The following is a 26,265-nucleotide window of genomic DNA, read 5'->3' as shown; positions in this document are numbered from 1 at the left end:
GTTTTGGTTGAAACTATAAAAATTAAGACATACACATTTTTTTTTCTGAAAATGGTATTAAAAATATAAACTAAAACTAAATCACTCAATCATCAATTTTTTTATAAAATATCATTTGTTGAAACTATAAAAATTAAGACATACACATTCTTTTTTTCTGAAAATGGTATTAAAAATATAAACTAAAACTAAATCACTCAATCATCAATTTTTTTATAAAATATCATTTGTTGAAAACTAAAACTAATATACAAATATTAAATATTATGTATTTTGAATTATCAAAAATTCTTCAAAATATCTTCTATTTTGGATTGGAGTGAGTATTATTTAATTAAGTGGGTGTTTATTTCAAATTTTTTTAACGATGGACCGATTTTTAAAACACTCATACCATGTAATGGAACAAAAAACAATGCACCATTTAGTCAGAAAAGCCAAAACACCAATTATTATCTTTCACAACATAATAAAGATCATATCCAAGCTTCCAAACAAATAAAGAGTTTTTGAGTTTTACAACTTTCTCCATCCTTATTGCACTCGCTTTATTTCTTCTTGTGACCCAAGCTTGCTCCTTCTTTAGTGTTTTGGGTGATAACTTAAACTCTTTTCCCTGCCAATCTTCTTTTATTTTCTTGGTCTCAAAAATCTGATCTGATCTTTTTTCATCCTTTCACACTGTTGTCAACTTTTAACCATCATGTCATTAAACCGTCATGAACAACCAGAAGGATGACATCACGACCGCAAACGGCAAGTCAAGCTGAGAATTAATAACTGAAGCTGAACTTGTTGAGTTGGCTTTGCTAGCAGATGCCTTCGGAGCAGCAGCAGCAGCCTTAGCAGCAGCAGGAGCCTTAGCCTTAGCAGAGGAGGATGGTGGGGACGGTGGGGATGGTGGCTCGTCATACTCATAATCATCATCATTAGGAGCTTGTGCAGGAAGTGGTGAAGACGAAGTATAAATTTTATCAGAAGGATTAGGATTCATCAAAGGTATATAGCTACTAATATGAAGCACCGAGATGTTGAACGGCTCTGACGCAACCGAGTCTATAAGCTGAGAGTCAAGGAGCGAACCACGAACCGCGGATCCGAACGCAATGTCGCCGTTATCCTTAACGGTGACGTTTACGAACCCTTGCTGGCCTTTGGCTTGGCCGCTTTGTTGGAAGAGAGTGGTGAGTATCGCTGTTTTCTTGCTAAGGCTCTTGAGTTTCTTGATGTCGTAGTAGTCGAGAATGACGTGGAGGCTGAGAATTACCTTGTTGTCTTCCATTGATTGGTCGGCGAACAGGTACACTGCGTCGTTGGCGAGGGCTAGGACGGTTATGGTTTGGCGGGAGTTTATGGTGGAAGCGAGTCCGGTTTGGGAGAGGAGTTTGTTGAAAGTGGAGAAGTCTTTGTTTTGGCTTAAGATGGTTGTGATGTTGAATGAATTTGATGGAGTGTAGAGGAAGGCAGAAGCGAAGAAGAAGATGAGAGTAAGTGAGGTAGAAGAAGACATTGTGCTGATTGATGGTAGATGAGGATGCTTGGTTATGGATGTATGGTGTGAGGTTTATATATAGAGTTGAGATCTGTCAGTTTGATTTGGTGTCTTTTATTTGGCGTGAGGAAGAGAGTGTTTTTCTCCAAACTTTGAGGATACTTTGTGTCGTATCTTTTTTGGATCGAGAGCACTTGTCGGAACCCGAGTATAGTGGTGATATTTTAAGTGTTTACGTTGTATCAACTGATCTTACGTAAGCAACTTGTATGCATTAGTAAGGATGTGGTAATCAGATTTTTTTATACCCTAATATATCTGAAGATATCTAAAAATAAAATCCATATATCTTGAAAATATTCAAAAATAATCAAATTACATATTTGTTTTTTAGATATTTTTGGGTACTCCTAATTTTATGGTTGCTTTAGATTTTAGATTTACATTCAATTTATTAAATATAGAGAAATAAGATAACGCCACTATCAGTGATGGTCTCTTACATAATTCTCCATCATTAAAACAATCAAATTTAATAACAATGATATTATAGAAACCAAAGAGGAATTTTTTTGTTTGGAAAACTTTCATATTTGTATGATGTTTTCTGTGTATATTTTAGAAAAAAATATATATGTTTATTTGATTGATATAGTTAGTGCATTTTTATGATGTTTTTAGTGTATTATAAAACGAATGAGTATTATTCTGTGTGAATTTTTTTATTTTAACAATAAACTAGGTATTAAACCCACACGTGCGGACATAATAATTTTACAAATCTTTATAAGTAATACATTATCAATTCAAACATCCATTGAATCGCTCTATAAGTAATTGGTTCATTTATTTGACAAGTGTTTGACAGGCGCCTAGAAAATTGGGTTGTTTAAACATTATTGTTTTTTTGTCAATGGTAAACATTATTTTTTTTCAACAAAACATAAGCAAAATATAAGTAAACATTAGCAAAATATAAGCAAAATACGTGATAAAATAAAATAATAAATTTACAATCTAAAAATAAAATATATATACAAAATTCTAGGTTATAACTAAATAACAAATTATCCAAAACTAAAATTCATTAAAAATTTAGAAAGCATTAACTTCTTCGGTTTGATTGTTGTTCATAAACATTCTAGATGCAAATTTTTCTAAGCAAATGATACACTCAATTTCCCCTAGCACAAATAAGAAATTTTTCATAAGTACATGAACTAACTGTACTTTTTGATGTTCATTGTCGATAGCATCATCAATACTTCCTAACTCTATATCTTCATTACTCACATTTGGGACTGGAGATTGAGTAAAGCTTAAAATAACACACCTGAAAGAACTGGTTTTCAAATGAATAAGAACCATTATCATAAGGTGAAGACATCTACAAAAAACGTTAGGAAAATACAAGATGTAAGTTGATGATCAGCAGACAAACGAGAAAGAAAATGATGAGAAACAAGGGAGAGCGAAGGGGAAGAAACAAAACAATTACATTGTATTTATTTTTTTAATTTGTATGTCCGTTATGAATTGGAGAAAGCGAACAGGGAAGATGGAATATAATACAAACATAGTATTAATAATCGGGTGATTATGGGCCAATTTTACAATGTACAATTATATATTTGATGGTATCAATAGCCACACAATAACTTGTATACTTATACTAATACTTGGTACTAATAGTTCTATACTTGGTACTAATACTTTTATATCATTTGTATATGGGTTCACTTATAAATAGATATATTATCAATACCATTAGTATAAACTATTTTTATGCGTTCAAAATATTTAATAATAATAAATATATTTATATACAACTTTTTATCATAACATAAATTAAACTTGAAAACATTCATGAGTTAGAAATATTTAGTAATACATTAAATATCAAATATCAAATTCTTGACATATTTCAAAGTTTTTAGTATAATAAAATTATTTTTTATTGCGTAAAATAAATTTGAAAACACTCATACATACATAAAATTATATAATATATAAGGAGTAGTTATCTAGCTTTTAAAAATTTATGATGTAAATAAATTTTTAGATAATACAATATAAACTAGTTTTATGTAATGATAATTGTCAAATCAATTAAATTGATTTTTAATTTATGATTAATTACGTATTAACAAATTTAATTATACAATAGAGTTAGTAAAGACTTTATAACACAATATAAACTATTTTGGATAATGATATTTATCAAATTAATGATTTTTTTTTTTTTAATTTATGATTAGTTGTATAACAAATTTAATTATTCATTAAAGTTAGTAAAGATTTTAGCCGTTCTAATTTTCAATGTGAGAGTTCAGATGCGAAAAATCACTTTGCAATTACATTCATTTTTAATTTATGATTAATTATATATTAACAAATTTAATTATTCATTTTAAGTTAGTAAAGACTTTATAACACAATATAAACTATTTTTTGATAATGATAATCATCAAATTAATGAAATTTGTTTTTAATTTATGATTAATTTTATGTTAACAAATCTAATTATTCATTAAGGTTAGAAAAGACTTTTGCCGCTCTAATTTTTAATGTGAGAATTCAGAAACGAAAAATCGCTTTGCAAATAATAGTATAATATATGTTCACTAATTGTTTTTTTTTTGCTAAGCTGTTAATATCCAAATTAATGAAAGAGTTAGATTTACAAAATCAAAGAGCACCACTATGGCAAAAAAAAAAGAAGTGAAAAAACATAATGGAGCAGGAAGAAGATCTGAAAGGATCAGTTATCTAATGGAACTATTTATCAGTTTTGTGACATGGATATCTTATTCTTTTAAAACTGTTCTATGTTCTCTTTCCATTACCTTATTTTTTTTTTTCTTTACTGCTGAGAAGGTCTGAAATATTTTTACTAATTATGGACTTAGTAGTATTAAAGTGGGATGAAATCCGGTTAATTTGATGGATTGGGTCATATTGAGAGAGCGAGCCCATGAAAATCGAAAGTTGATTGGTCTTCATAGTCAACCAATGATAAACCGGTTTGGTAAAGAAAACCCTACATTACGTAGAGCTTCTTCTCTCCATCGAATCCAGCAACGACGAAGATGATGATCTCTCGTCGATTAGCTTCCAAATTCCTTAAGCCCTTGTCTTCCTCATCCCTCAACACCTCCCTTCACCATCTCCACTCTTCTTCTCCCATAAGAAACCATTTGATCCACAGATCAGAAGTTCAAGAGCTGGGTCTCTTAAGATCCTTCTCTGCTTTCATCACCAATCCCAACACCGAGAAGCTCCGATCTCAGACATGGCCAACGAGGTACTTCTCAACACCAAGCCAAGAGGTCAATCCGAATCCAGAGGAGGAGCCCAAGATGAAGCACCAGGAGATCGAAGGGCCGACGGTGGAGCGCGACGTGTCGGCGCTAGGTAACGAGACGAGACAAGTGTTCGAAGGGATGATGAAGAACATGTACAGTCTAAGTGGAGCCATGGGTCTTCTCGGTTTAACTCAGTTGGTCGTCGGAGGCACGATTCTGTACGCGACTCGTTCGAATCCGATTCACGAGATGACGGTTCAGAGCTGCATAGCGTTCGGATTCCCGTTCGCGATGGCGTTGATGGTGAGACGTTCGTTGAAGCCGATGTATTTCTTCAAGAAGATGGAGGAAGCGGGGAGGTTGCAGATCCTGACTTTGACTCTTCAGGTTGCTAAGAATCTCAATGTCTTGTTCGTTAGAGCTCGTGTTGTGTCCATCTTGTGTGTTGCTGGGTTGTCTTGCGGCAATCTATACCTCTTGTTGTCTCCATGAAAAATGGATCATTTTTTCTTGTCTTTTTTTTTTTTTTAATATCCATACAAAAGGAACCATAATGTCATCAATAAGGAAGGAAAACGAAATGAGAAAATCCGACAAAAGTAGATTCTTGCTTCTGTTTTATGATCTATCAAACTGTTGCATGTCCGTCTGGTTGTGATTCTGTTCGGACGTAAGTCATGCTACGAGGGTTTGGAGCTGCGATGTTGTTTCCAGTCTCGGCTGAATCGCGTTTCCATTGCATGCTTCTGGCTCCTCCAGCTCTGACAACAGGACGACCCCTGAATGCACCACCAGGGATGCCTCTGCGGTATGGCGAGGCTCTTGCGTACCTTCCTGCTCGAGCCCATGACGCTGCCTCCTGTTGGTGTTGCCCATTGCTTTCTTTCGCAATCTGCACCCATCACAAATACAAATAATCAATTAACACTCTAACCATCACCAAAGATGAAATATAAACAAGTTTTTCAATATTTTTACCTTGAGAATCCGAGACATGAACGAGGTACCGTCCAGAGACAATGCATTATCTGCAGCTTCTCCACGAGTGAACTCAATGTATGCTGATCTGCAAAAGGCAAACAACTTTGGCCCTTAAGGTGTCTCTGATGACTGAACTTTGCATAACCACATATCAAGACAATTTACTATATGGTCGTGGATGCAGACAAACTTACCCACTTGGTTGGCCTGTCGCTGGATCTGTAACTATGACAGCTTTAAGCACTTCACCACACTTGTTGAAATGCCTTGAAAGGCTATCCTTGGTGGCACCAAAGTGAACCTGTTTTACGACCAAACCACATTCAAATCAGTTAACCAAATGAAATTTTTTTGCTCAACTCCAGCTCAGGAGAAATAAAGAGTTACAATCATTACATTGGCGACAAAGATTGTTCGAGAACTAGCATCTTCCAAAGGGCGGGTAGTAGATAATGTCCCTGCAAATGCCAGTATGTCATCTTTAGACCAACTCATGCAGAAAAAAATGTATCAACAGGGACCAAAGACTTGTCAAGGACAAATGAAATTCCAATTTAAACATGATATTACTTAACAACTCACCGGGAACAGATTTCTTAGTCGCTGTGTCTTCTCTCGCACTGGGAACAGGCTTTACCTGTGGTCAAAGAACAAAAGGCCAGATTGTATGAGGCGTCAAGTGTTACTCGTAAGAACGAGATAAATCATTGCTACGTAGCTACGAAGGGTAGAACATTAACAAGAAAAAATCTAGGATATTTTATGATGAAATAGCTAGTAAGAATATGCATCTAAAACATGGAACTTACACTTCCACTCCCAATTGTAGCTTCACTAGAGACTACTCTGCCTCTGTCCATATATTTTTGCAGACCCACATCTGGCACTTTCATCTGCTCCTCTAACTTCACTGTTTTCCCTGCATTGCCAGAGAAACCTGCAGTTTTCTGCTTGGTTGCAACTTCAGTAAGGTGGTTTTGATAATTCGTCCCTTTAACTCTTCTGGGGTCATCGACTAAACGATCCTGCAGACTTCTCGGATTGTTAATTCTGTTCCCAGCAAAAGAACTTGGGTGAGACACATTAACATTTGAACCAAGCTTGCTTCGATCAGATGAAAAGTTTGGCTGCAAGCCAGTGTCAAAAGTCGCCATGTTCTCAACATACACTCCATTGTTGTCAAGACGCTGCGTGTAATGATGCTGTACTGGTTCCTGCTCTTCGTTAAAATTCCTATGTTCTTCGTTCTGAGTGGAAACTTCACCAAGTGTCTCAGAAAAACCAGTGGTGTGACTAATTCTGTCAAAGACACTTCTCCCAGATTTTGAATTTTTGGCATCTTCAGCTGCTTCAGCGACAGCTTTGAAAACAGTAGCCATGGGATTCACAACCCTCGCAGCAGATCGAATTTTCTGAGCTGGGTTGGGGTCAGATGAGTCTTGAGTCGACGCAGACACCACTGAGCGGAGACGTTTTAAAGAGGGTTCAGTCGGCTTTGATATAGCCAGAGCATCTCGCATAGCAAACTGAAGCAGCCGGCTAGAAACATTAGGTTTAGCCTCCATCTATCATAGAAGTCAAAGGAAACACCATCAGAGAACCATAGCCACTATCCGTAAATTAGATATACACCAGGCAATGCATTAGAAGACGGGCAAAGGCAACCCAATCACACAAAGTTAGGAGTAACAGAGGACGCCTCACACAGATTAGCCCCATACAAAGATACCTTCTGGCCTAAATTTTACTCTGAGAACGTCTTCACAACACAATATGACATCCCATCCAGTGAACTAATTGAGCATAATTTTCAAATTATCTACTCCAGGTACTACGTGATTGCTATTAAGCAAAAGAAAAATACACAGACCTGTTCACTCCGTGAGCCGTCAGTTTTACTCCTTTTCCTACGGGACTGAGACTGCGGAGACGGAGACCTTTTACCATGTCTTTCTCTGTAATCTCTCTTCTCGTAGTTATGAATTTTGTGAACCTCAGAACTCAAAAGAGGAGGAACATCAGGCGCATTAGTTAGCTGGCTTCTCCATCCTCTGCCGCGGCGAGCACCAGACCTCCCTTTTTCAGATTCAGACTCCATCTGCACAAGTGCCGTATCCTCATTCTGAATGCTTATAGTAAAGTATTCATCCATGCTTTCACCCAGATGATCCCACAACCTGCACATACCTTCATAGTGAGTTTTATATCTATATAAAGAAAGAGATATTCTTCAGCAAGGGCAAGAAACATTTAACATACCAGGCCACAAAAGAATCACTATCATCTGCAAGAAATATCTTCAATTCGTTCTTCGCTTCCTCTTTCCTTCTCCCGTTCTTAAGCAAAACTATCACATACTCCTGCAAACAACATAAACTTCAGCGTCATTTACATTCTTAATTGACTTCTTAGCCTCACAAAAAGCATCAAAGCGTACACAACAAACTCATCACCAAGACTAAAGCATTGTAGCAGAATCAATCACAAACCCCAATGAGACTTGTTAACATCACAAGAGCATCAAAAACTCAGCAACCCCTAGCTAACAAGGAACATGAATAAACAACCATCAATACTAAAAATCATGTAACCAAATCGTACCACTAGAATGTCATCCGTGTAATCTCCCATGTACTCTTTCAGTTTAACCTTCACTCTCTCTTTCAACTTCCCGACTCCTTCCTCACTGAAATCACCATTGAAGGTCCGATCATCGACCGGATCGGCGCTTCCCATCTCCGCTGAAACTTCCCCCTTCGCAATGACAAACAAAGAAATCAATTATATACACTTTTTCACGGCGTCAAAACCCTAATTCAATTCGAGGACGGAGAGATTCTACAACCTCCGGCTATGGTGGGGGTTCTTAGGGTTTGGTTCTCTCTCTGTGTGGAGTGAAATCGAAAGAGCACCCGCTCGATTTTCTGATTACAGATGGAAGAAACCAATTAGAGATATTATTAATACACTGGGATGTAAAAATAAATGAAAATTAAAATCTTTTTTTTAATTTGTAAACAAACACATGAGCTGAGGTTTATGCTTAAGGAGTTTTCACCATTGGGCTGGGCCAAACTTATTGGGTCCACCTACTTAAAAAAAACGTTGGGCCTTATACATAAATATTCTGATCCGTGAAGCAGTCTGCACTACCAAAGACATGACGTGAACATTTTTTTTACCAATTGTGTGTGGTCTGGTCTGCTCAAATTCCGAGTTGATGTGTGACATTTTAACTAATAGTGTGTAGTTGCATTATTTTCCTGGAAAAAGTACTGTGGCTGCAGAAAGCAGACTTTTCTAATAGGGCCTGTGGTCTATATGTGTAATAGTCGTTTTATTCACTTTATTGATAATGATAGTTGCATGAGAGATATAAACTCCTTTTTCTTTTTGTAACTTAATATATAACGCCTTTTTCACGGGACATATCATGTGTAATTTACATGAAGAAGATTAAATCGAACTTAAAATAATCAAATATTGTTATGTGTTAACGAATATATTCCACATAAGTGTTTGTTGAGTTACATAGCAATTGTAAAGTTGCGGGATGTTTTGGATGCGTCGAACAAAGTCTCCCAAAGAGCGAAGATTAACAATGGAACTTAGAATAATCAAATACGACTAGAACACGCTTTTTTATACGCCAAGCAAACTTGCCGAGAGAAATTGGCTGGTGGGTGAGTTGAGTTGTGACGCACAATGACTTGTCTAAGCATCGTGATAAGAGAGACACGTCGCCTAAATTACCAAACCACCCTTCATTTCTAACGAATCTACACACACATGCCACTCCACAACTTGTCTTCATGAACGAGAAAGATCACATCCGAAGCAAAGACAACAACAACAATGATCATTCACCTAATAATAATTAAAAATAAAAAAATAAATCAAGGGTTCAGATTTAATCAAGCAGAGAGAATCTCTCTCATCTTCGTTTGCTGCATCAACCCGATCTCTCCGACCATCTCATCTCTCTTAACGATTTCTCCGATCTTGATCGGAGCTTTGAACCACCACCACCAACAACGATTGAAGATTCCTTCTCGCCGATCCGAACATCAACTCAATTTCACCATCTTCGCCGCCTTGACGACCGGATTCTCCCTAGCGATCGCCTCCCTACCGGCGGTTTTGTAGTCGTAGCTGCAATCGTGGCGATCCGAGTAGCGGTGCTCCGAACAGAAAAGTTCGCCGCATCGGCATCTGAATCCGGTCAACCCGACCTTCTTCCGACAGCCGGAGCATCGGTTTACGGTCTGTTGATGGTGGTCTCTCTTGACCGGATCGGTCTCCCTGGGACGGATCACGGCTTTGGCTGGCGTTGACCGGAGACTGACGGATCTGGCTGATCTTTTTGCGATCGGAGTTGGATCTATACCGGCGACGGAGGCGTTGAAACATTTCTGGCACATGTTGTTGGTTGATGGACTCGCTGTGACGCCGCAGTTGTTGGAGCAGAGCGTCGGGGTTGTCGTCGTCGTCAAGGTTTCGAGGACCTTGAACTCCGTCTCTTCCTTCTCTGTTCTCTGCGCCATCTGCGTTGTTGATTTTCTCCGGCGAGCTCGCGAATGGTGTTGAGAGAGAAGAGAGAGGAAATGAATGGGAAATATGGGCCTCGTAGAGACGCGATTCCAACTCTTATCATCTCTCTCTCTCCACTACCCCTCGCTTTCCGTCTTCAGGAGTAGATTACGCATACACCCTCACTGCTTTAGGGGAATTACAGATGATTTAAATGTTAGTGTTTTAGTGATTCTAGAATGCCTTGTGACACCATCCATACAGCGACGCAATATGTGTTCTCTATCATTTCCTTTTTTTCTGTATAAATTATTTTGTTGAAAAACAAAAGAGTATAACTTACTAATTATGATTTTTACAATTGAGATATGAAGGAATATGGGCCAAGTTTTTTTTTTTTTGATATTTGGGCCAAATTGTTTACAATTTACCGATCATGTTTCTTCACTTTTTCAAAACAGAATATAATGTGGATATATAAAACCCATCCATAATGAAACAAAACAATGCAAGTTCTCAATTTTTTTTTTTTCGGTAAAATGTAAGTTCTCAATTGTCACTGGAAATAAATAAAACATACACTTAGAAGTGCTGACTAAATATTGGAAACGAAACAGACGGGTCCTGACATAAAGCACATCAAGCAGCTGCTGATCTGTTTGTATTCATCAAAAACAATAAAAATGAAGAGTTGAAGACACAAATGTAGGTCTTTTGGCAAAGTGAGTTTATTATTATAGAATCACAACTTATGAATCGAAGGATCAAACTTCAAATAAGAATACTCTCTTATTAATGCTTAAGAAACTCCACAAAACTTAAGCTCCTTCAATCACACAAATCATATGTTATGTCACACATTGACATCTCTATATATATATATATGAAATAGGAAAGTCCTAAACACACTTAACATAAGATAATTAGGTACTCCTAATCATCAAGGACTTTCCTTATTTCCAAAAACTTGATAACTTGTTATTCAAGCTATTCCAAGCTTATCAACAATTATGATAAGAGATGTCACTTGTGTGAATGTTTATGAAACTAGAAAGATTGAGCTCATAAGAGCTTTATTGAAAGATAGAAATAGAGATATTGAAATAGCTTATTAAAACTTTATTGTGCAAGAAAATAAAGAAAGGAAAAAACTTTAGTTTGTCTTCAAGAACTAACAAGATCGATACACTTCATACATAAGTTTAAGGTGAGGCTGCTTTAGAGGCAGCCAAGGTTACATCCAAAAAACATCTAAAAACATATTTATATCTGTCTAGAAACCTTAACACATGAACTATTGAAACTTCTTAATGGATCATAAGTGGGTCTTGAGTGTGGACTTCAATATCCCCCTGCAAATGAACCTCTAAACTAATATGTCAACGATACGTTAGAGACAAGATACTGTTGTAACTTCGTCTTTTATGCCAAAGACAAAATAGCATTGCTTTTCAAGGCCTGAGAATTCAAAAGATCTTGTCATCCATAAATTAAATAACTCTTGAAGTATAATTGAAAATAGTTGCAGTTTAAAACTTATTCCGAGCAACAGTTCGAAAATTTAAACAATAATAGTATAGAGTAAAAGACATTGAGAAAATTACAAAAAGAAAAGATCACACAGATCTAAATGAAAATGAAAACTAAGAAAAAGGTTATGATCTATCTTTACACACTTGCATTCCACTGAATTCGAGTCCAGATAGTGATTCGCGGGAGACACTACATACACTCTTTATGTACTAGGATTTTTCAAAAAACATTTATATATGAAATATATATATGTTATATGTATTTCAAGTTAGAGACGACTACCTTAACTTAGGGAAATGATGCAAGAAGAAAATGACGTTTGAGCGAGTAAAAAATGATCTAGTGCTGTGTGTTGATCGGTATGATTTTGGAATTGAGCAAAGGATATAGAAAATGAATAAACCCATACATAAATAATAAGAAGAATACAGTTCCATGAGAATGGATCTTGACCCCTTGGCATGTGATGGGCGTTGAATCATGTCCTAACTCCTAACCAAGACAACGCAAATTACGAGATCTAGGTCATAAATGCTGGAAAAGCTCTGATAATTCCGATTATAAATATTACTAGTATTCTGTCATCAAGGTTATATGTGAAATAGTTATAAAAACTACAACTAAAATACTAACATCGAATCTAATTCGATAAAATGCAACAAAGTTTGATAATATCATGGCCTAAGATATTATAAAAAAAATCAAACAAGAAAAGATAAGAGATTTGGACAGAGGAGGAGATGCTTAAATGCTCCTTCTGGAGGACCCCATGAGTCACATGTAAAAGTATTTATGGAGGACCAACCATATCTTTGGTTTTTTAATTGTTGTCTCTAATTATTGGTAAATTATCATTCATAACTAGTCATATAATGCTTTATTGATGTGAAGTTTTGGTTATAGTAATTGAGCAATCAACATGATTGCTCTGTAATGCGACAAATGACCTTGTGAGATATAAATGAAGATGTAAACTCAGTGCATGTTCTTAATTGTATTTACTAGTATTATACACGGCCATTTAGTATGTAAAAATATCAAGATCTCTGGGTGGTTGTAATGTTAACCACATAACTAAACTACATGAATTTATCTTCGCTTAAACCGCAGTTAATATTTTTAGCAAAAAAAACTGCAGTTAAAATTTCAATTTTTAAAAATAATATCAACTTGAATATTATAAAACTGAAGAATTACAAATCTATATGAACCTATTTTCACGAGATCAATGTTGGAGTATATTAAAGAAAGTAAAAAACTGACACACGCACATGATCCTCCTCTTTATGGATAATACAGTAAACGAATGGCATAAAAATACAATTCGTAAAAGATAATATATAGAACGATAATAGTAACTAATACCATGCACATGCCCATGCCCATGATACCCATGCACATGCAATGTCTCTCTTTTCTTGCCTCAGCATTTCTATATAATCCACACCGCTTTCTTCACTACTAAACATTTATTTCAAAAATGACAAAGCTGTTGCCATCGCCGTTTAGCTCATTACTCGCCGTCGTTTTCATCTCCCTCATCTCCATCGTCCACTGTTGCTCCCCTTCAGACCAGACGGCTCTCAATGCTTTCAAGTCGTCACTGAGCGAGCCCAACCTCGGAATCTTCAACACTTGGTCCGAAAACACTGACTGCTGCAAAGGATGGTACGGTATTAGCTGCGATCCGGATTCGGGTCGGGTCACGGATATTTCTCTACGCGGCGAATCCGAAGACGCGATTTTCCAAAAGGCTGGCCGGTCCGGTTATATGACCGGTTCGATTGACCCGGCGGTTTGTGACTTAACCGCATTGAGTTCCTTCGTTCTCGCTGACTGGAAAGGAATCTCCGGCGAGATTCCGACGTGCATAACCTCATTAGCCTCGCTCCGTGTCATCGACCTCGCCGGGAACAAGATCACCGGAGAGATTCCGGCGGAAATCGGTAAACTCACCAAACTCGCCGTTCTAAACCTCGCGGAGAATCGGATGTCCGGCGAGATACCTCCGTCGCTGACGTCACTCGCCGAGCTGAAGCATCTCGAGCTGACGGAAAACGGAATCTCCGGCGAGATTCCGGCGGATTTCGGATCGTTGAAGATGTTGAGCAGGGCGTTGCTGGGACGTAACGAACTCACCGGGTCGATTCCCGTGTCGATCTCGGGTATGAAACGGTTAGCGGATCTGGATCTATCCAGGAACCATATCGAAGGTCCGATTCCTGAGTGGATGGGTAACATGAAGGTGCTCTCTGTTTTGAATCTCGATTCCAACTCGTTAACCGGTCCAATCCCCGGTTCGATACTCAGCAATTCCGGTTTTGGTGTTTTGAATCTGAGCCGGAACGCGTTGGAAGGATCCATACCGGATGTTTTCGGGTCTACGACTTATTTCATGGCGCTTGATTTGTCACACAATAATCTATCGGGTCGGATCCCTGATTCTCTCTCGTCCGCTAAGTTTGTGGGCCATCTCGATATCAGCCATAACAGGCTTTGTGGGCCGATTCCAATGGGCTCTCCATTTGATCACCTTGAAGCGTCGTCGTTTAGTGACAACGAGTGTTTGTGCGGTGGCCCTTTGATGAAGACATGTTAAAGTAATAAATAAGCCAGGGATGCGGTTTAATCAAGTCTCGTGTCGCTCTTGTTCGTCGTATCCAGTTTGTTTATATTCTTCGCTTGCTTTCTTTTTCTTCGAATTATAAGCTTTATACACCTAGTCTGTGTCCTGGTGTATGTAAAATGTAAAAGCAATGTTATAGATCTTAAATGTTTTAGAAATATATATATTTTCAAAAATATTACAGCGTTAGCATGAAGCCATCAGAATCCTTATACTTTAATCTTCAACTAAAGTTATTTTGTTGCTTTTAAAGTATGTAAACAACTAGACAAATGCCAGAAGAATAAACGACATAAAAATTGTACATGGTTCACTAATTCGAATATATTTTAGAAAAAAGGTTTTTATTACTGTAAGCTGTGAGAATATATCCACATTAGAACTCCAAGACCACACTAGATGTATCCAGCTAACTTCAAATAATATCATATTTAAGTCATATCAACAATATGAAACATTATAACAAAATTCAACTATTTGAATCATGTAACAGTAGCATTGAAACAAAGGTTAATATCAACGAATAGTAAACACTATTGTTATTAGCTGTCTTTCTTTTCTTATTAAAAATGATAAGGACAACTATGAAGCAGGAAAATAATTGAACTTTTAAAACTTTGAAACTCCTATGTTTCAGTTTCAAGCTTCTCCGTGCATACTGATTAAAAAGAGCAAGAAAAAAAAAATCGAAAGGAAAGAAACCAGCTTAAGAGTTTTATGCACACTTAACATCAATCATAACCTGCTATCTCTTCTCCTTTGCTCATCTTCTCCTTATGCCATTTACAGAACCCTTCCACCAACGCATTCTTCATCCAAGCGTGCCTGCAATTCTCTACAGCTTCTTCGATCGTCAGCCATGTCCTTGTTCTAGTCTTCTGTTCCGGCCACGTCTCTAGCTCTTCCTTCACGTACAAGGCGTACATTGCAGCTTTACATAAACCTTCTGGGCTACACTCGTCCTGGTGTGTTTTGCTTTTGAACTCATAATCTCCCAAGAAGTCCTTCAAAAAAAAAAAAGAGTAACATTTCTACACGTTCAGTACCAAGCTGCTAATAGTAACAAAGGGCTCAAAAGGGTCTTTACCATTAAAATCCCACGGACGCCTGCTTCTTCCACTGCTTCCCTTACTGCAGCCTCCCTGACTGTCTCATCATTCTCCCACCCTCCCTACATGAATCAACTTATGTTACTCTGTTTCAAACAGAACACGATGCAAAAAGAAATGACGTTTCTTTATACCTTGGGAAACAAAAGTCCAGGTCCACTAGATGAGCTGATCATCAAAACATGAACCACTTTCCCAGATTCAGAGTTTAGATACCTAAACGGAATACACCTACAAAAGCATGCCATTTAACTTGTTAAGCAAGGTACACCATCTCTGTATTTCATGCAACTAAGACTAGACTAAAGACCATAACAAAAGCTAACGCATGTCAACACTACAACAATCCTATTGCACATCTCTCCTTCCTATATTAGTCCTGTTCATTTGGTTGCCGCAGGTTTCGGTGTCGGCGGCGGCAGCGTCAATGAGGACAGTTGTTGTTCGTTTGGCAGACGCTGACGCTGCCGCATACTATATCGCGACCGCAGATTTTATCGGACTGCGTCAACGAAACGAACAAGAGTTGACGCAGAATGTTGACGTTGCCGCTGGTACCTGCGGCAACCAAACGAACAGCCCTATTGTCTGCTTGTTAAAACCAATGCATGATTCCTATCAAATCGAGATTTAGACCAGGATACAGACCAAAGCATGAACTCAGAAACATACGAACATAAAAAAAGCTAACACATCTCTCCTTCGTATATAATCTATCTGCTTGTTAGAATCAATGCATGATCCTCTCATAACAAAGACTACAGACCAAAGTATGAACTCCAAAGAGACACAACACATAATGTAAGAAAAGGAACCAAAGGTGGATTCAAAACACACAGTACCCGGCTACGAGACGCGAGCCATCCTCGTACCGTTGCTGGAGCCGACCCGTACGCGCGACCAAATCACACATCACCACCACCGTAATAACAAAAAAAAAAATATAGCTAGAGAAAACTGGCCATCAAGATGAGAGAATAATCTTTCACGACTCTTCTGTATATTATCCCCTACAAATGCGACTCGTTTACCTCCACCATTGCTGTCTCCTTAGATTCCAACGGTTCAGAAGAGATCCCCCCATTTGATCTGAATCTGACGGCTGGGGTTAGATCTAGGGTTTCGAATAGTCTCTCCCCGCTTTAGATTTGTATCAACGACTGAACACAGATTTGGAATTTTTTTACTTATTTGGGTCAACAATGGCAGATTTGTTTACGAAAGAGCGCAGAAAAAACGTAAGTAGTAATGAATTTTCTTTCAATCGGGCCACTGTGAGGAGGAAGAAGCAAACCGAGAGCGCGAAGAACGGATCGGCACCGTCATCTAGTCACGTGGGTTATTGGGCCCATACTTTTTATTTCGTAATGGGCCCACTGATATACTCAATGGATTAATATGTAAGAAAAAGAAAATGATACTGAATCTAGGAAATGTTTGAATTAAAGGGACCAAATTGCAAAAACACCGTGATTTCACCATGGAATGACATAAAAAACGAAGGAGCTTGACAGCTCATCTGAAGAAGACGACGTTAGCCAGAGAGCAAAACATAACCGAATCGGAAGGGAAGAAAAAGTCTCACTTCTCGAGCGGCGGCGAGATTTGAATTTGATTGATGTCAACCACTTTTAGCCCCGGAAGCTCCCGGTTGCTGCAGCTCGGTGTTGCCGGCTCCGCCTCCTGCCTCAGATCTTCTTCCTCCAAGAAGCCGCCTGAGCCGCTGCGCCGCGCCGTGGCGGATTGCCTCTCGTCCTCCCCTCCTCCGGCTACCTCCCACCATGGCTCGATCCCTTCCATGCCACCGTCCGAAGCTCTTAGAAATCTTCGGGTGTGTAGTGTACTCCTTACCGTGAAATTAGATTCTCCTTCGTAGTAATTCCATTTCTTGCGTTCAATTTGGGGGGAAATAAATAAAGTTTTGATGTGTAAAGAGATCAACTGAATAAACGAAGCGTAAACGCATTGCAGTTAATGATAAGAGCTGTGAATGTTCTATTCTCTCTTTTGCACTCCCTCTATGGAAATTCACATAATCACGTGGTGATTACAGGATTATTTATCAGCCGCTCCCACGACTGATCTGACCTACAACGTGCTCTTAGAGCATACAATTGCAGAGAGAGATCGCAGGTAATTGACTCTTGGTTCTTATTCTGGATGTATATTTGGTCATTTGGCAACTTTCTCATGTCATGAATTGAGACTGTGGTATAAGGTTTGAGCTTTAGAAGGTCTGAACGGACTAAAATATAGTATATATTGAGTGATACGTTCTTATCATTGAATAGGTAATTAGGAACACAATATATATTCTTGTCTAAGATAAAAGTGTGTAATTAAGCAGAGTTAGCAACTTATCTGCGTAGGTATATCATCCACCTAGGTTGACTTGTAAAGTACCTGAGGACCTATACTGAGTAGAACCTTTATGTAGCTACTAGCTAGGATGCAGATTGCGATAATCTTTAATTTTTCTTAATTATGATGGTCTTAATTACTGAAACGATATTAGTTGAACATTAGTTGCTTCAGATTGAACATTAGTTGCAGAGTTATAATTTAATTACTGAAACTAGGATGCAGATAAAATGATGCAGAGTTATAATTTAATACTCTTAAATTGCTAATGTTCAGTCAATTTTGTACAGTCCAGCTGTGGTGACGAGGTGTGTGGCATTACTGAAACGGTATCTCTTAAGGTATTATAGTTTAGTCCAATGACTTGATTATTTTTATTTGCTTCTTTGAACTAGTATCTCTTTCGTTTGTTTAAGCCCCTCAGCTCATCTTACTCACTATTTCCATTTTTGTGTTCTGTTTATGGGGATTCCTATGTTTGGTTAATTATTTAGTAGATCATTTGAATTTGAAAGGGGACATAATAGTTCTTCAAAGTTCAAACCTAGAGATTAAGTGTGCATTTTTTTCCTGCTATATAATGACGGTTGTCTGTAATATATATACAGGTCGTCCAGTGTTTTCCGTTGATTATATGTTTACATTATAGTAACCCCTTGTTGTTCCTACGCTACAGATATAAACCTAGTGAGGAGACACTACTGCAGGTCGATAGATTTTGCGTGAACCTGATTGCTGAGTGCGATGCTAGCTTGAAGCAAAAATTATTGCCTGTTTTATCAGCACCATTGGGTGCTTCTCCTTTACCAGTGTCCAGCTTTGCTTCTGGAGCTTTGGTGAAGTCATTGCATTATGTGCGTTCCCTTGTGGCACTACATATCCCCAGGCGTTCCTTTCAACCTGCAGCATTTGCGGGAGCTACTCTTGCGTCAAGAAAGTTATTGCCATCTCTTTCCTCTTTGTTGAGCAAATCATTCGATTCCCAGTTAAGTCCTGCTGCCGCAGAGTCTCCACAGAAAAAGGATGCTGCGGATCTGTCTGTTTCAAACTTGTCAAATATAGAAGAATTTAATGCTCTGGAAGACATTGTATACATATCATCAGACTTACTGAATTGGCGTTGGGTTGGGGAGCTTCAGTTATCATCAGCTTCTTCCGAAAGGTACGTCCTACATGATTCTGTTCTTACAAGTGTCCAAACGCACTTTTGCTTTATTTCTTGACTAGAGATTCGTGTATCTTAGTAGAGAAATACTTAATATCACAAGCAATTCCTCGTTGGATGGCTTTAGTACTTGGCTTCACTAAATTTATACTCTTTGCATGGTTAGTGAACGCCCTGTGAATCTCCAAGACATGAACAATTGTAATCTTTTGGAAGTTGGTGCTGCCGGCCTACTCGTAGGAGATATGGAAGCTAAAATGAAGGGCCAACACTGGAAATATTTTGGTACCACAGAAATGCCTTACTTAGAACAGCTCCTGCAGCCAGCTTCAGTCACGATGATAACAAATTCAGTCTCAGCTCGCTCTCACTTGAGAGCGATAACAGCTACCAAACGCACGAGGGCTGGCCCTCAGCAGATCTGGTATGTATTCTATTGTGTCTTTTTCTGTAGTAATAAGCAAAGTGAGGACTTAGGATTATACTGGCATTTTATGCCTTGCAAGCTTTTACACGACTCTCTTTATAGGCGCCTAGAAACGGTACTCCTAGATTTCAAGAAATTATAATTCTTTCCTCTTGAGCAGATGCCATCTATTAATTCTGATAATGCAGTACAGGCAAATAATACGGATTCTATTTTATTTTCATAAATTAAGGGAACTTACTGAAATGTCACTTTTTGGAAACCAGCATGGTATTGATATCAAACACCTCCATTTGATGACAAAAAGCTTATGACATAACGGAATTTCCGGATAGTTTCGAAAGAATCACAGAAATGGTGCTATTTACAATATATATATGTTATCAGGGATTGCACTTTTGCATTATTGGACCTAACGAGAATGATGTTCTGGAAAAAATCTTATTAAAGCATAAGCTCTGTTTGGAAAGTTAGTGTGTTCTGAGATTAAAGATTTGCATGAAATGCAGGGATGATTCCACAGTGAGCACATTTCGTCCACGTGCCAGACCACTTTTTCAGTATCGTCATTACAGGTAAAAGTGGAATGCCTGTATGATATTTGTGTCTTTTTTCTTCATTCACTTGTGCCACTTATTTAATTTTTGTTGGAGTCTTCCTTGATAGTAATAAGGTTACGTCACGTAATAAGGTTTCCCTTTTGATTCTCTACGATAATACCTGATACTAGCCTCTCTAAGGTTTGAATCGGTAAGCGACTGACAAAGAGCTGCAGTTGAATAAACTCTTTACGATAAGTATATCTTATTTCACTGTGACTCATGGGTGGTTTAGAGTGGCTCTTCCACTATTGTGTATGTGCATGGTGGATCACGCGTCTGAGTAAATAACTCTTGTGAATGAAAAGAAAATATCTACATGGAAGCATCTTACCTCTATCATAACAAATGACTCTCGTCCCCTGCACGATTTTGTAGTGAACAACAACCATTGCGCCTAAACCCTGCCGAGGTAGGTGAGGTGATCGCTGCTGTTTGGTCAGAGGCATCATCCACCCCTTCAAATCCAATGACCGTATCACCCCAATTGAATAGCAAGACTGGGAAGACGTCGATGGATGTGGCTATGAGCGTCCTGATAAAGCTTGTTATTGACATGTACGCTACCGTCAACCTAGTTGTGTTGTCTCATTAAGATTTCTAGTAATCCTTTCCTCCCTTTTATAATTGCAAGCTTATGGTACTCCGTTTTGAAAACCCTATCTTTTTAGGTATGTCTTGGACGCTAGAATTGCTGCTCCTCTTACTCTGTCCATGCTCGAGGTGTGACTTCGACTCAGATACAATATTGTGATATTTAAACTGCTTACTAACTGTTCTAGCCATGCATGCAAATTTATTTCAGGAAATGCTTTGCTCCACAAATACAGCTTGTAGGATTCGTGTATTTGATTTAATTCTTAATTTAGGAGTTCATGCACAATTGTTGGAGCCAAAGATAAGTGTTAATGCTTCAACCATTGAGGAAGAATACGCCCAAGAAACATTTATCGACAATGAAAATAGGCTACTGCTTCAAGGGACAAGAACGAGAGACTTGCCTAAGATGTCAAGCACTTCTTCAGCTATTGAGAACTTCGAGTCTTGGATATTAAAAATCTTATTTGAAATACTCCTTGTCCTAGTTCAGGTATCTTACGCCTTTCTTTCTTCTCTGTTTGACGTCAAAAAAACAGAATTTTTTTGGATTTTATACCTTCAAAATTGTTTTCGTAGGTTGAGGAAAAGGAAGAATCCGTTTGGGCATCTGCTCTCAGCTGCTTGTTATATTTTGTCTGTGATAGAGGGAAAATAAGGAGAAAGCAGCTAAGTGGTCTTGACATAAGGGTATGTTAGGCCTATGCGGCTGAATATTATATTTTCCTTCTGCTGTCATTGCCTTCATACTCTCATTTGGATCTCTCATTTTATTTGTTTCTTAGACATTTATTATTTCTCTTTTCCGCGGTATGCTACCATTAAATTGGCTCTCTTGCTAAGCTGTACTTTCTGACGAGCCAGTTACTTTGCGTGAGCCAGGTTATTAAAGCTCTTCTGGGAACTAGCAAAAGGAATTCTTGGTCAGAAGTTGTTCATTCCAAGCTTATTTGTATCATGACAAATATGTTTTATCGATCTCCAGAGCTAGATGGTTCTATCAAAGCAACGTCAAGTGCCTCAAGTTTTCTTATAGAACAGGCCGATCTGATTGGTGGCGTGGAGTTCATTCTCTATAAGGTACTGCGAATATATTCTTGTTAAACTGATGATCTTTCTCAGAAACAATTCAAATAGATACTTTGAGCCCCAATTATTTTCTGATAGATTAAGGGACTCATCTTATTGATACAGTACTCTTTGGCAACCACTAGAGAGGAAAGAAGAAATCTCTACTCGGTTTTATTTGACTATGTTCTGCATCAAATTAATGAGGCATGCGCAGCTGCTGGTCTTTCTGAGTACACTGATGATGAGATTCAACCATTGGCTGTTCGGCTTGCTCTTGCTGATGCACCTGAAGCTTTCTACATTTCTGTTAAGCTTGGTGTTGAAGGCATAGGGAAAATCCTGCGAAGATCAATTGCTGCTTCATTGTCTGGGTTTAGCAATAGCGAACGTCTAAACCAGGTAAGTTTGTTCTTGTTGGAGTATGTTGCAATATTTTTCTTAGGGTCTGACAAAGAGTTGTGGTTTATATTGTTTACCAGTCACCGCTCTTTTTTTCTAACTCCCTTTTTTCTTCCTACTTGCAGCTTTTGGCAAATATAACAGAAAAATTTGACACGATAGTAGCTTCGTTTACTCACTTGGACAAAGAGTTTCTGCATCTCAGACAGATAACCAAGTCGTCCAAGTACATGGAAACCATTCAAGAGTTAAGAAATGATATAAGCATGTCAGTGAATCTAGCTTGGGCTACTTTGCACTCTCTTCTTCATTCAGAAAGAGCCACAAATCGTCAAAATGGATATATCTGGTTGGGGGATCTTCTGATTGCGGAAGTTAGTGAAGAGAGTGGTGGAAGTATATGGCTGAGCATAAAAGACCTGCAGCAAAAGATTGCCAATTGTGGTGCCTCCGACTCTCTAATTACTTCTGATATACCTATTTCCGTACATCTTCTGTGTGGACTCTTGAAGTCAAAGAACAGTGTTATCAGATGGGGTTTTCTGTTCATACTGGAGAGGCTTCTTATGCGTTCCAAGTTCTTACTAGATGAGAATGAGACACAGCGATCAACTGTTGGAAGTGCTAGTCAGGATCAGAAAGACACACGACTAGAGAAAGCAAATGCTGTTATAGACATAATGAGCAGCGCTTTGTCTTTGATGGCACAAATAAATGAAACTGACCGGCTTAATATCTTAAAGGTACATATTCTTTGAATCCTTTTGTTTGCTCTTTTCCTTTTCTTTGTCAAATTTCCTATCAAAGGCCACTCTAAAGCTTGCTGATATCTATCTTAAATATATATTCCGTAACTGGCATGAAAGAGTACGTCTATTTGGAATTTTTACCCTGATGAAGTTTTAATGCTGACACCACTTCTCTCTGTTGTTTTCAAGCAGATGTGTGACATTCTTTTCTCGCAATTGTGCTTGAAAGTTTTGTCTACTGATGAGGAAGCAGTCCCCAGTTCTGCTGAGAGGAATAACAAATTTGATACATCCCATCGTAACAGCTATAAAGAGAGTATGGATGATGCTGACATCAGGCCTCGGTACAACAATGTCTCTGTTTCAACGTGCGAGACAGCGTCAATGGCAGCAATGCTTCTTCGTGGATAAGCCATCGTCCCTATGCAGCTGGTTGCGCGTGTTCCAGCGGCTTTGTTTTATTGGCCCTTGATTCAACTAGCAGGTGCAGCAACTGACAACATTGCACTTGGTGTCGCAGTTGGAAGCAAAGGAAGAGGGAATATCCCAGGGGCAACCTCTGATATTCGAGCCACCCTGCTATTACTTCTGATCGGTAAATGCACGGCAGATACAGTTGCTTTTCAAGAAGTTGGTGGAGAGGAGTTCTTCAGGTGATTCAGTTGACTCTTCCATACTTCCAGTCCAAGTTGATTTATCTGTGCATGTTTCATAGCATTTACAAACTAATGTTTATCTGTATAGGGAACTCCTGGATGATACTGACTCAAGGGTGGCTTATTACTCTTCAGCATTTCTCCTAAAGGCAAGAAAAGTTCTCAAATTCATCATTTTGATTTTGAAAAACATACATAAATCGGAAGAAAAGTAAGGTTTCAACTCGTTCTCGTTTTTCTTTGCTCACTGGTTAAAGTTTCGGTTATTTCAGAGGATGATGACGGAGGGTTGGGGGATCTTCTGATTGCGGAAGTTAGTGAAGAGAGTGGTGGAAGTATATGGCTGAGCATAAAAGACCTGCAGCAAAAGATTGCCAATTGTGGTGCCTCCGACTCTCTAATTACTTCTGATATACCTATTTCCGTACATCTTCTGTGTGGACTCTTGAAGTCAAAGAACAGTGTTATCAGATGGGGTTTTCTGTTCATACTGGAGAGGCTTCTTATGCGTTCCAAGTTCTTACTAGATGAGAATGAGACACAGCGATCAACTGTTGGAAGTGCTAGTCAGGATCAGAAAGACACACGACTAGAGAAAGCAAATGCTGTTATAGACATAATGAGCAGCGCTTTGTCTTTGATGGCACAAATAAATGAAACTGACCGGCTTAATATCTTAAAGGTACATATTCTTTGAATCCTTTTGTTTGCTCTTTTCCTTTGCTTTGTCAAATTTCCTATCAAAGGCCACTCTAAAGCTTGCTGATATCTATCTTAAATATATATTCCGTAACTGGCATGAAAGAGTACATCTATTTGGAATTTTTACCCTGATGAAGTTTTAATGCTGACACCACTTCTCTCTGTTGTTTTCAAGCAGATGTGTGACATTCTTTTCTCGCAATTGTGCTTGAAAGTTTTGTCTACTGATGAGGAAGCAGTCCCCAGTTCTGCTGAGAGGAATAACAAATTTGATACATCCCATCGTAACAGCTATAAAGAGAGTATGGATGATGCTGACACCAGGCCTCGGTACAACAATGTCTCTGTTTCAACGTGCGAGACAGCGTCAATGGCAGCAATGCTTCTTCGTGGATAAGCCATCGTCCCTATGCAGCTGGTTGCGCGTGTTCCAGCGGCTTTGTTTTATTGGCCCTTGATTCAACTAGCAGGTGCAGCAACTGACAACATTGCACTTGGTGTCGCAGTTGGAAGCAAAGGAAGAGGGAATATCCCAGGGGCAACCTCTGATATTCGAGCCACCCTGCTATTACTTCTGATCGGTAAATGCACGGCAGATACAGTTGCTTTTCAAGAAGTTGGTGGAGAGGAGTTCTTCAGGTGATTCAGTTGACTCTTCCATACTTCCAGTCCAAGTTGATTTATCTGTGCATGTTTCATAGCATTTACAAACTAATGTTTATCTGTATAGGGAACTCCTGGATGATACTGACTCAAGGGTGGCTTATTACTCTTCAGCATTTCTCCTAAAGGCAAGAAAAGTTCTCAAATTCATCATTTTGATTTTGAAAAACATACATAAATCGGAAGAAAAGTAAGGTTTCAACTCGTTCTCGTTTTTCTTTGCTCACTGGTTAAAGTTTCGGTTATTTCAGAGGATGATGACGGAGGAACCAGAGAAATACCAAAACATGCTTCAGAAGCTTGTCTTTAAGGCTCAGCAGGTAAATGCTATCGTAATAATTTAAGAGTGTGGAGTCATAGAACCTCAAATATCGATGAGTTTTTTCTTTTGTATTGTATCACTTATAATAGCATTCTTGTTTTGTGCAGAGTAATAATGAGAAACTGCTAGAGAATCCATACCTGCAGATGTGTGGTATACTCCAGCTATCAAACGAGCTTTAAACTAAGGGCGCTCGCAGGTCTCCAGTTATACATGGCTTCTGTAAGTTCCTCGGTTTAAAACAAAAATCTTAGAGAGTTACTTTAGCACCACCCCGCCGCTAAAAAGAAGAAAATTGAGTGAAAGTAAAAGACATTTCATAGATACTGGACTCGTCGGTGAAGGTAGCAAGTGGGAATTGCAAGTGAAATCAGATTATGGCTTCTATATGTGGCAGATAGTTTGGTGAGTTTATCTGACATCACTTTGGCTGAGACTGGTTTTGGTTAAGATCTGAAGAAAGCTGTTTTGGCTGAACAGAGATCAACTGGAATGTGATCAAATGATTCATCTGCCTTCTCCTTTTTCTGCGGGAATGGCGAACGTACAGAGACACTGAGCTCTGATAACTGCAGCCATGTCATTTTTGGCCTAACAAACTGAAGGTTTTTTTTTTCTCTTATCTGCTTGTCTGTAAAATTAACAAAATCATGAACAGAGGCTGCAGCTCCAGAAATTTTTGTTTTCTTGGAGCTCTGCTTTTGTATAGTTAGGAACAGAACCAGTTAGGTGATTGTGTTGTGTAGAGAACTAGAGATAGATAGGCTTATTGGCCTTTTGGGTGTCGAATGTTTTGCCTTTAAAATTATTATGTGAAAAATGTGAACCTAAGCAGTGCTTTTTGTAATTTTTATGATTTTTAGCTGCCATTATTTCGTTAAAAGATCTATAGAAACTAACCATGTTTATGCTCTGTCTGTACAAAAAGCCTTTTATGATTTGTCTGTACAAAAAGCCTGAACCTTCAGCTTCAAGCTA

General features: G+C 38.3%; 8 protein-coding genes and 1 pseudogene across 8 annotated transcripts; 5 read left to right on the top strand and 4 right to left on the bottom strand.

The window, feature by feature from the left end:
• Positions 1 to 403: 403 nt before the first annotated feature.
• Positions 404 to 1,715, bottom strand: LOC106331326 (fasciclin-like arabinogalactan protein 14). Its single transcript, XM_013769650.1, has one exon. The coding sequence runs from the start codon at positions 1,508 to 1,510 to the stop codon at positions 710 to 712; it is 801 nt and encodes a 266-aa protein (XP_013625104.1). The 5' UTR covers positions 1,511 to 1,715; the 3' UTR covers positions 404 to 709.
• A 2,713-nt stretch (positions 1,716 to 4,428) lies between these two features.
• Positions 4,429 to 5,416, top strand: LOC106335437. The gene has a single exon (XM_013773958.1). The coding sequence runs from the start codon at positions 4,582 to 4,584 to the stop codon at positions 5,287 to 5,289; it is 708 nt and encodes a 235-aa protein (XP_013629412.1). The 5' UTR covers positions 4,429 to 4,581; the 3' UTR covers positions 5,290 to 5,416.
• LOC106335436 lies at positions 5,311 to 8,738 on the bottom strand. Its single transcript, XM_013773957.1, has 10 exons — positions 8,624 to 8,738; positions 8,380 to 8,532; positions 8,038 to 8,138; positions 7,649 to 7,955; positions 6,588 to 7,343; positions 6,361 to 6,415; positions 6,175 to 6,236; positions 5,973 to 6,079; positions 5,776 to 5,863; positions 5,311 to 5,689 (listed from the first exon to the last, which is right to left on the bottom strand). Exons 2-10 carry the CDS (start codon positions 8,512 to 8,514, stop codon positions 5,426 to 5,428), a joined length of 1,875 nt encoding a protein of 624 aa, XP_013629411.1. The 5' UTR covers positions 8,515 to 8,532; positions 8,624 to 8,738; the 3' UTR covers positions 5,311 to 5,425.
• Positions 8,739 to 9,259: 521 nt separating this feature from the next.
• LOC106328549 (zinc finger A20 and AN1 domain-containing stress-associated protein 5-like) lies at positions 9,260 to 10,524 on the bottom strand. Its single transcript, XM_013767015.1, has one exon. It carries the CDS (start codon positions 10,320 to 10,322, stop codon positions 9,846 to 9,848), a length of 477 nt encoding a protein of 158 aa, XP_013622469.1. The 5' UTR covers positions 10,323 to 10,524; the 3' UTR covers positions 9,260 to 9,845.
• A 2,703-nt stretch (positions 10,525 to 13,227) lies between these two features.
• On the top strand, positions 13,228 to 14,643 carry LOC106336080 (DNA-damage-repair/toleration protein DRT100). Its single transcript, XM_013774802.1, has one exon. The coding sequence runs from the start codon at positions 13,322 to 13,324 to the stop codon at positions 14,438 to 14,440; it is 1,119 nt and encodes a 372-aa protein (XP_013630256.1). The 5' UTR covers positions 13,228 to 13,321; the 3' UTR covers positions 14,441 to 14,643.
• Positions 14,644 to 15,055: 412 nt separating this feature from the next.
• LOC106331987 (nudix hydrolase 16, mitochondrial-like) lies at positions 15,056 to 16,832 on the bottom strand. The gene is made up of 4 exons (XM_013770428.1): positions 16,419 to 16,832; positions 15,711 to 15,807; positions 15,555 to 15,638; positions 15,056 to 15,471 (listed from the first exon to the last, which is right to left on the bottom strand). The coding sequence occupies exons 1-4, from the start codon at positions 16,487 to 16,489 to the stop codon at positions 15,199 to 15,201; spliced, it is 525 nt and encodes a 174-aa protein (XP_013625882.1). The 5' UTR covers positions 16,490 to 16,832; the 3' UTR covers positions 15,056 to 15,198.
• A 362-nt stretch (positions 16,833 to 17,194) lies between these two features.
• On the top strand, positions 17,195 to 23,355 carry LOC106330217. Its single transcript, XM_013768728.1, has 14 exons — positions 17,195 to 17,407; positions 17,630 to 17,709; positions 18,228 to 18,278; positions 18,614 to 19,099; positions 19,269 to 19,526; positions 20,039 to 20,104; positions 20,507 to 20,686; positions 20,800 to 20,851; positions 20,934 to 21,218; positions 21,305 to 21,415; positions 21,608 to 21,805; positions 21,920 to 22,195; positions 22,321 to 22,938; positions 23,137 to 23,355. Exons 1-14 carry the CDS (start codon positions 17,195 to 17,197, stop codon positions 23,353 to 23,355), a joined length of 3,093 nt encoding a protein of 1,030 aa, XP_013624182.1.
• Positions 23,288 to 23,905, top strand: LOC106330216. The gene is made up of 3 exons (XM_013768727.1): positions 23,288 to 23,597; positions 23,689 to 23,749; positions 23,873 to 23,905. The coding sequence occupies exons 1-3, from the start codon at positions 23,368 to 23,370 to the stop codon at positions 23,903 to 23,905; spliced, it is 324 nt and encodes a 107-aa protein (XP_013624181.1). The 5' UTR covers positions 23,288 to 23,367.
• A 200-nt stretch (positions 23,906 to 24,105) lies between these two features.
• On the top strand, positions 24,106 to 26,171 carry LOC106330215 (annotated as a pseudogene).
• The last annotated feature ends 94 nt before the right edge of the window (positions 26,172 to 26,265 follow it).

This window comes from Brassica oleracea, chromosome C3, assembly GCF_000695525.1.
Source record: "Brassica oleracea var. oleracea cultivar TO1000 chromosome C3, BOL, whole genome shotgun sequence".
Classification (NCBI taxonomy): Eukaryota; Viridiplantae; Streptophyta; class Magnoliopsida; order Brassicales; family Brassicaceae; genus Brassica; species Brassica oleracea.
The sequence above is the reverse complement of the archived record's forward strand: the minus strand, read 5'-3'. Positions and strand labels throughout refer to the sequence as shown.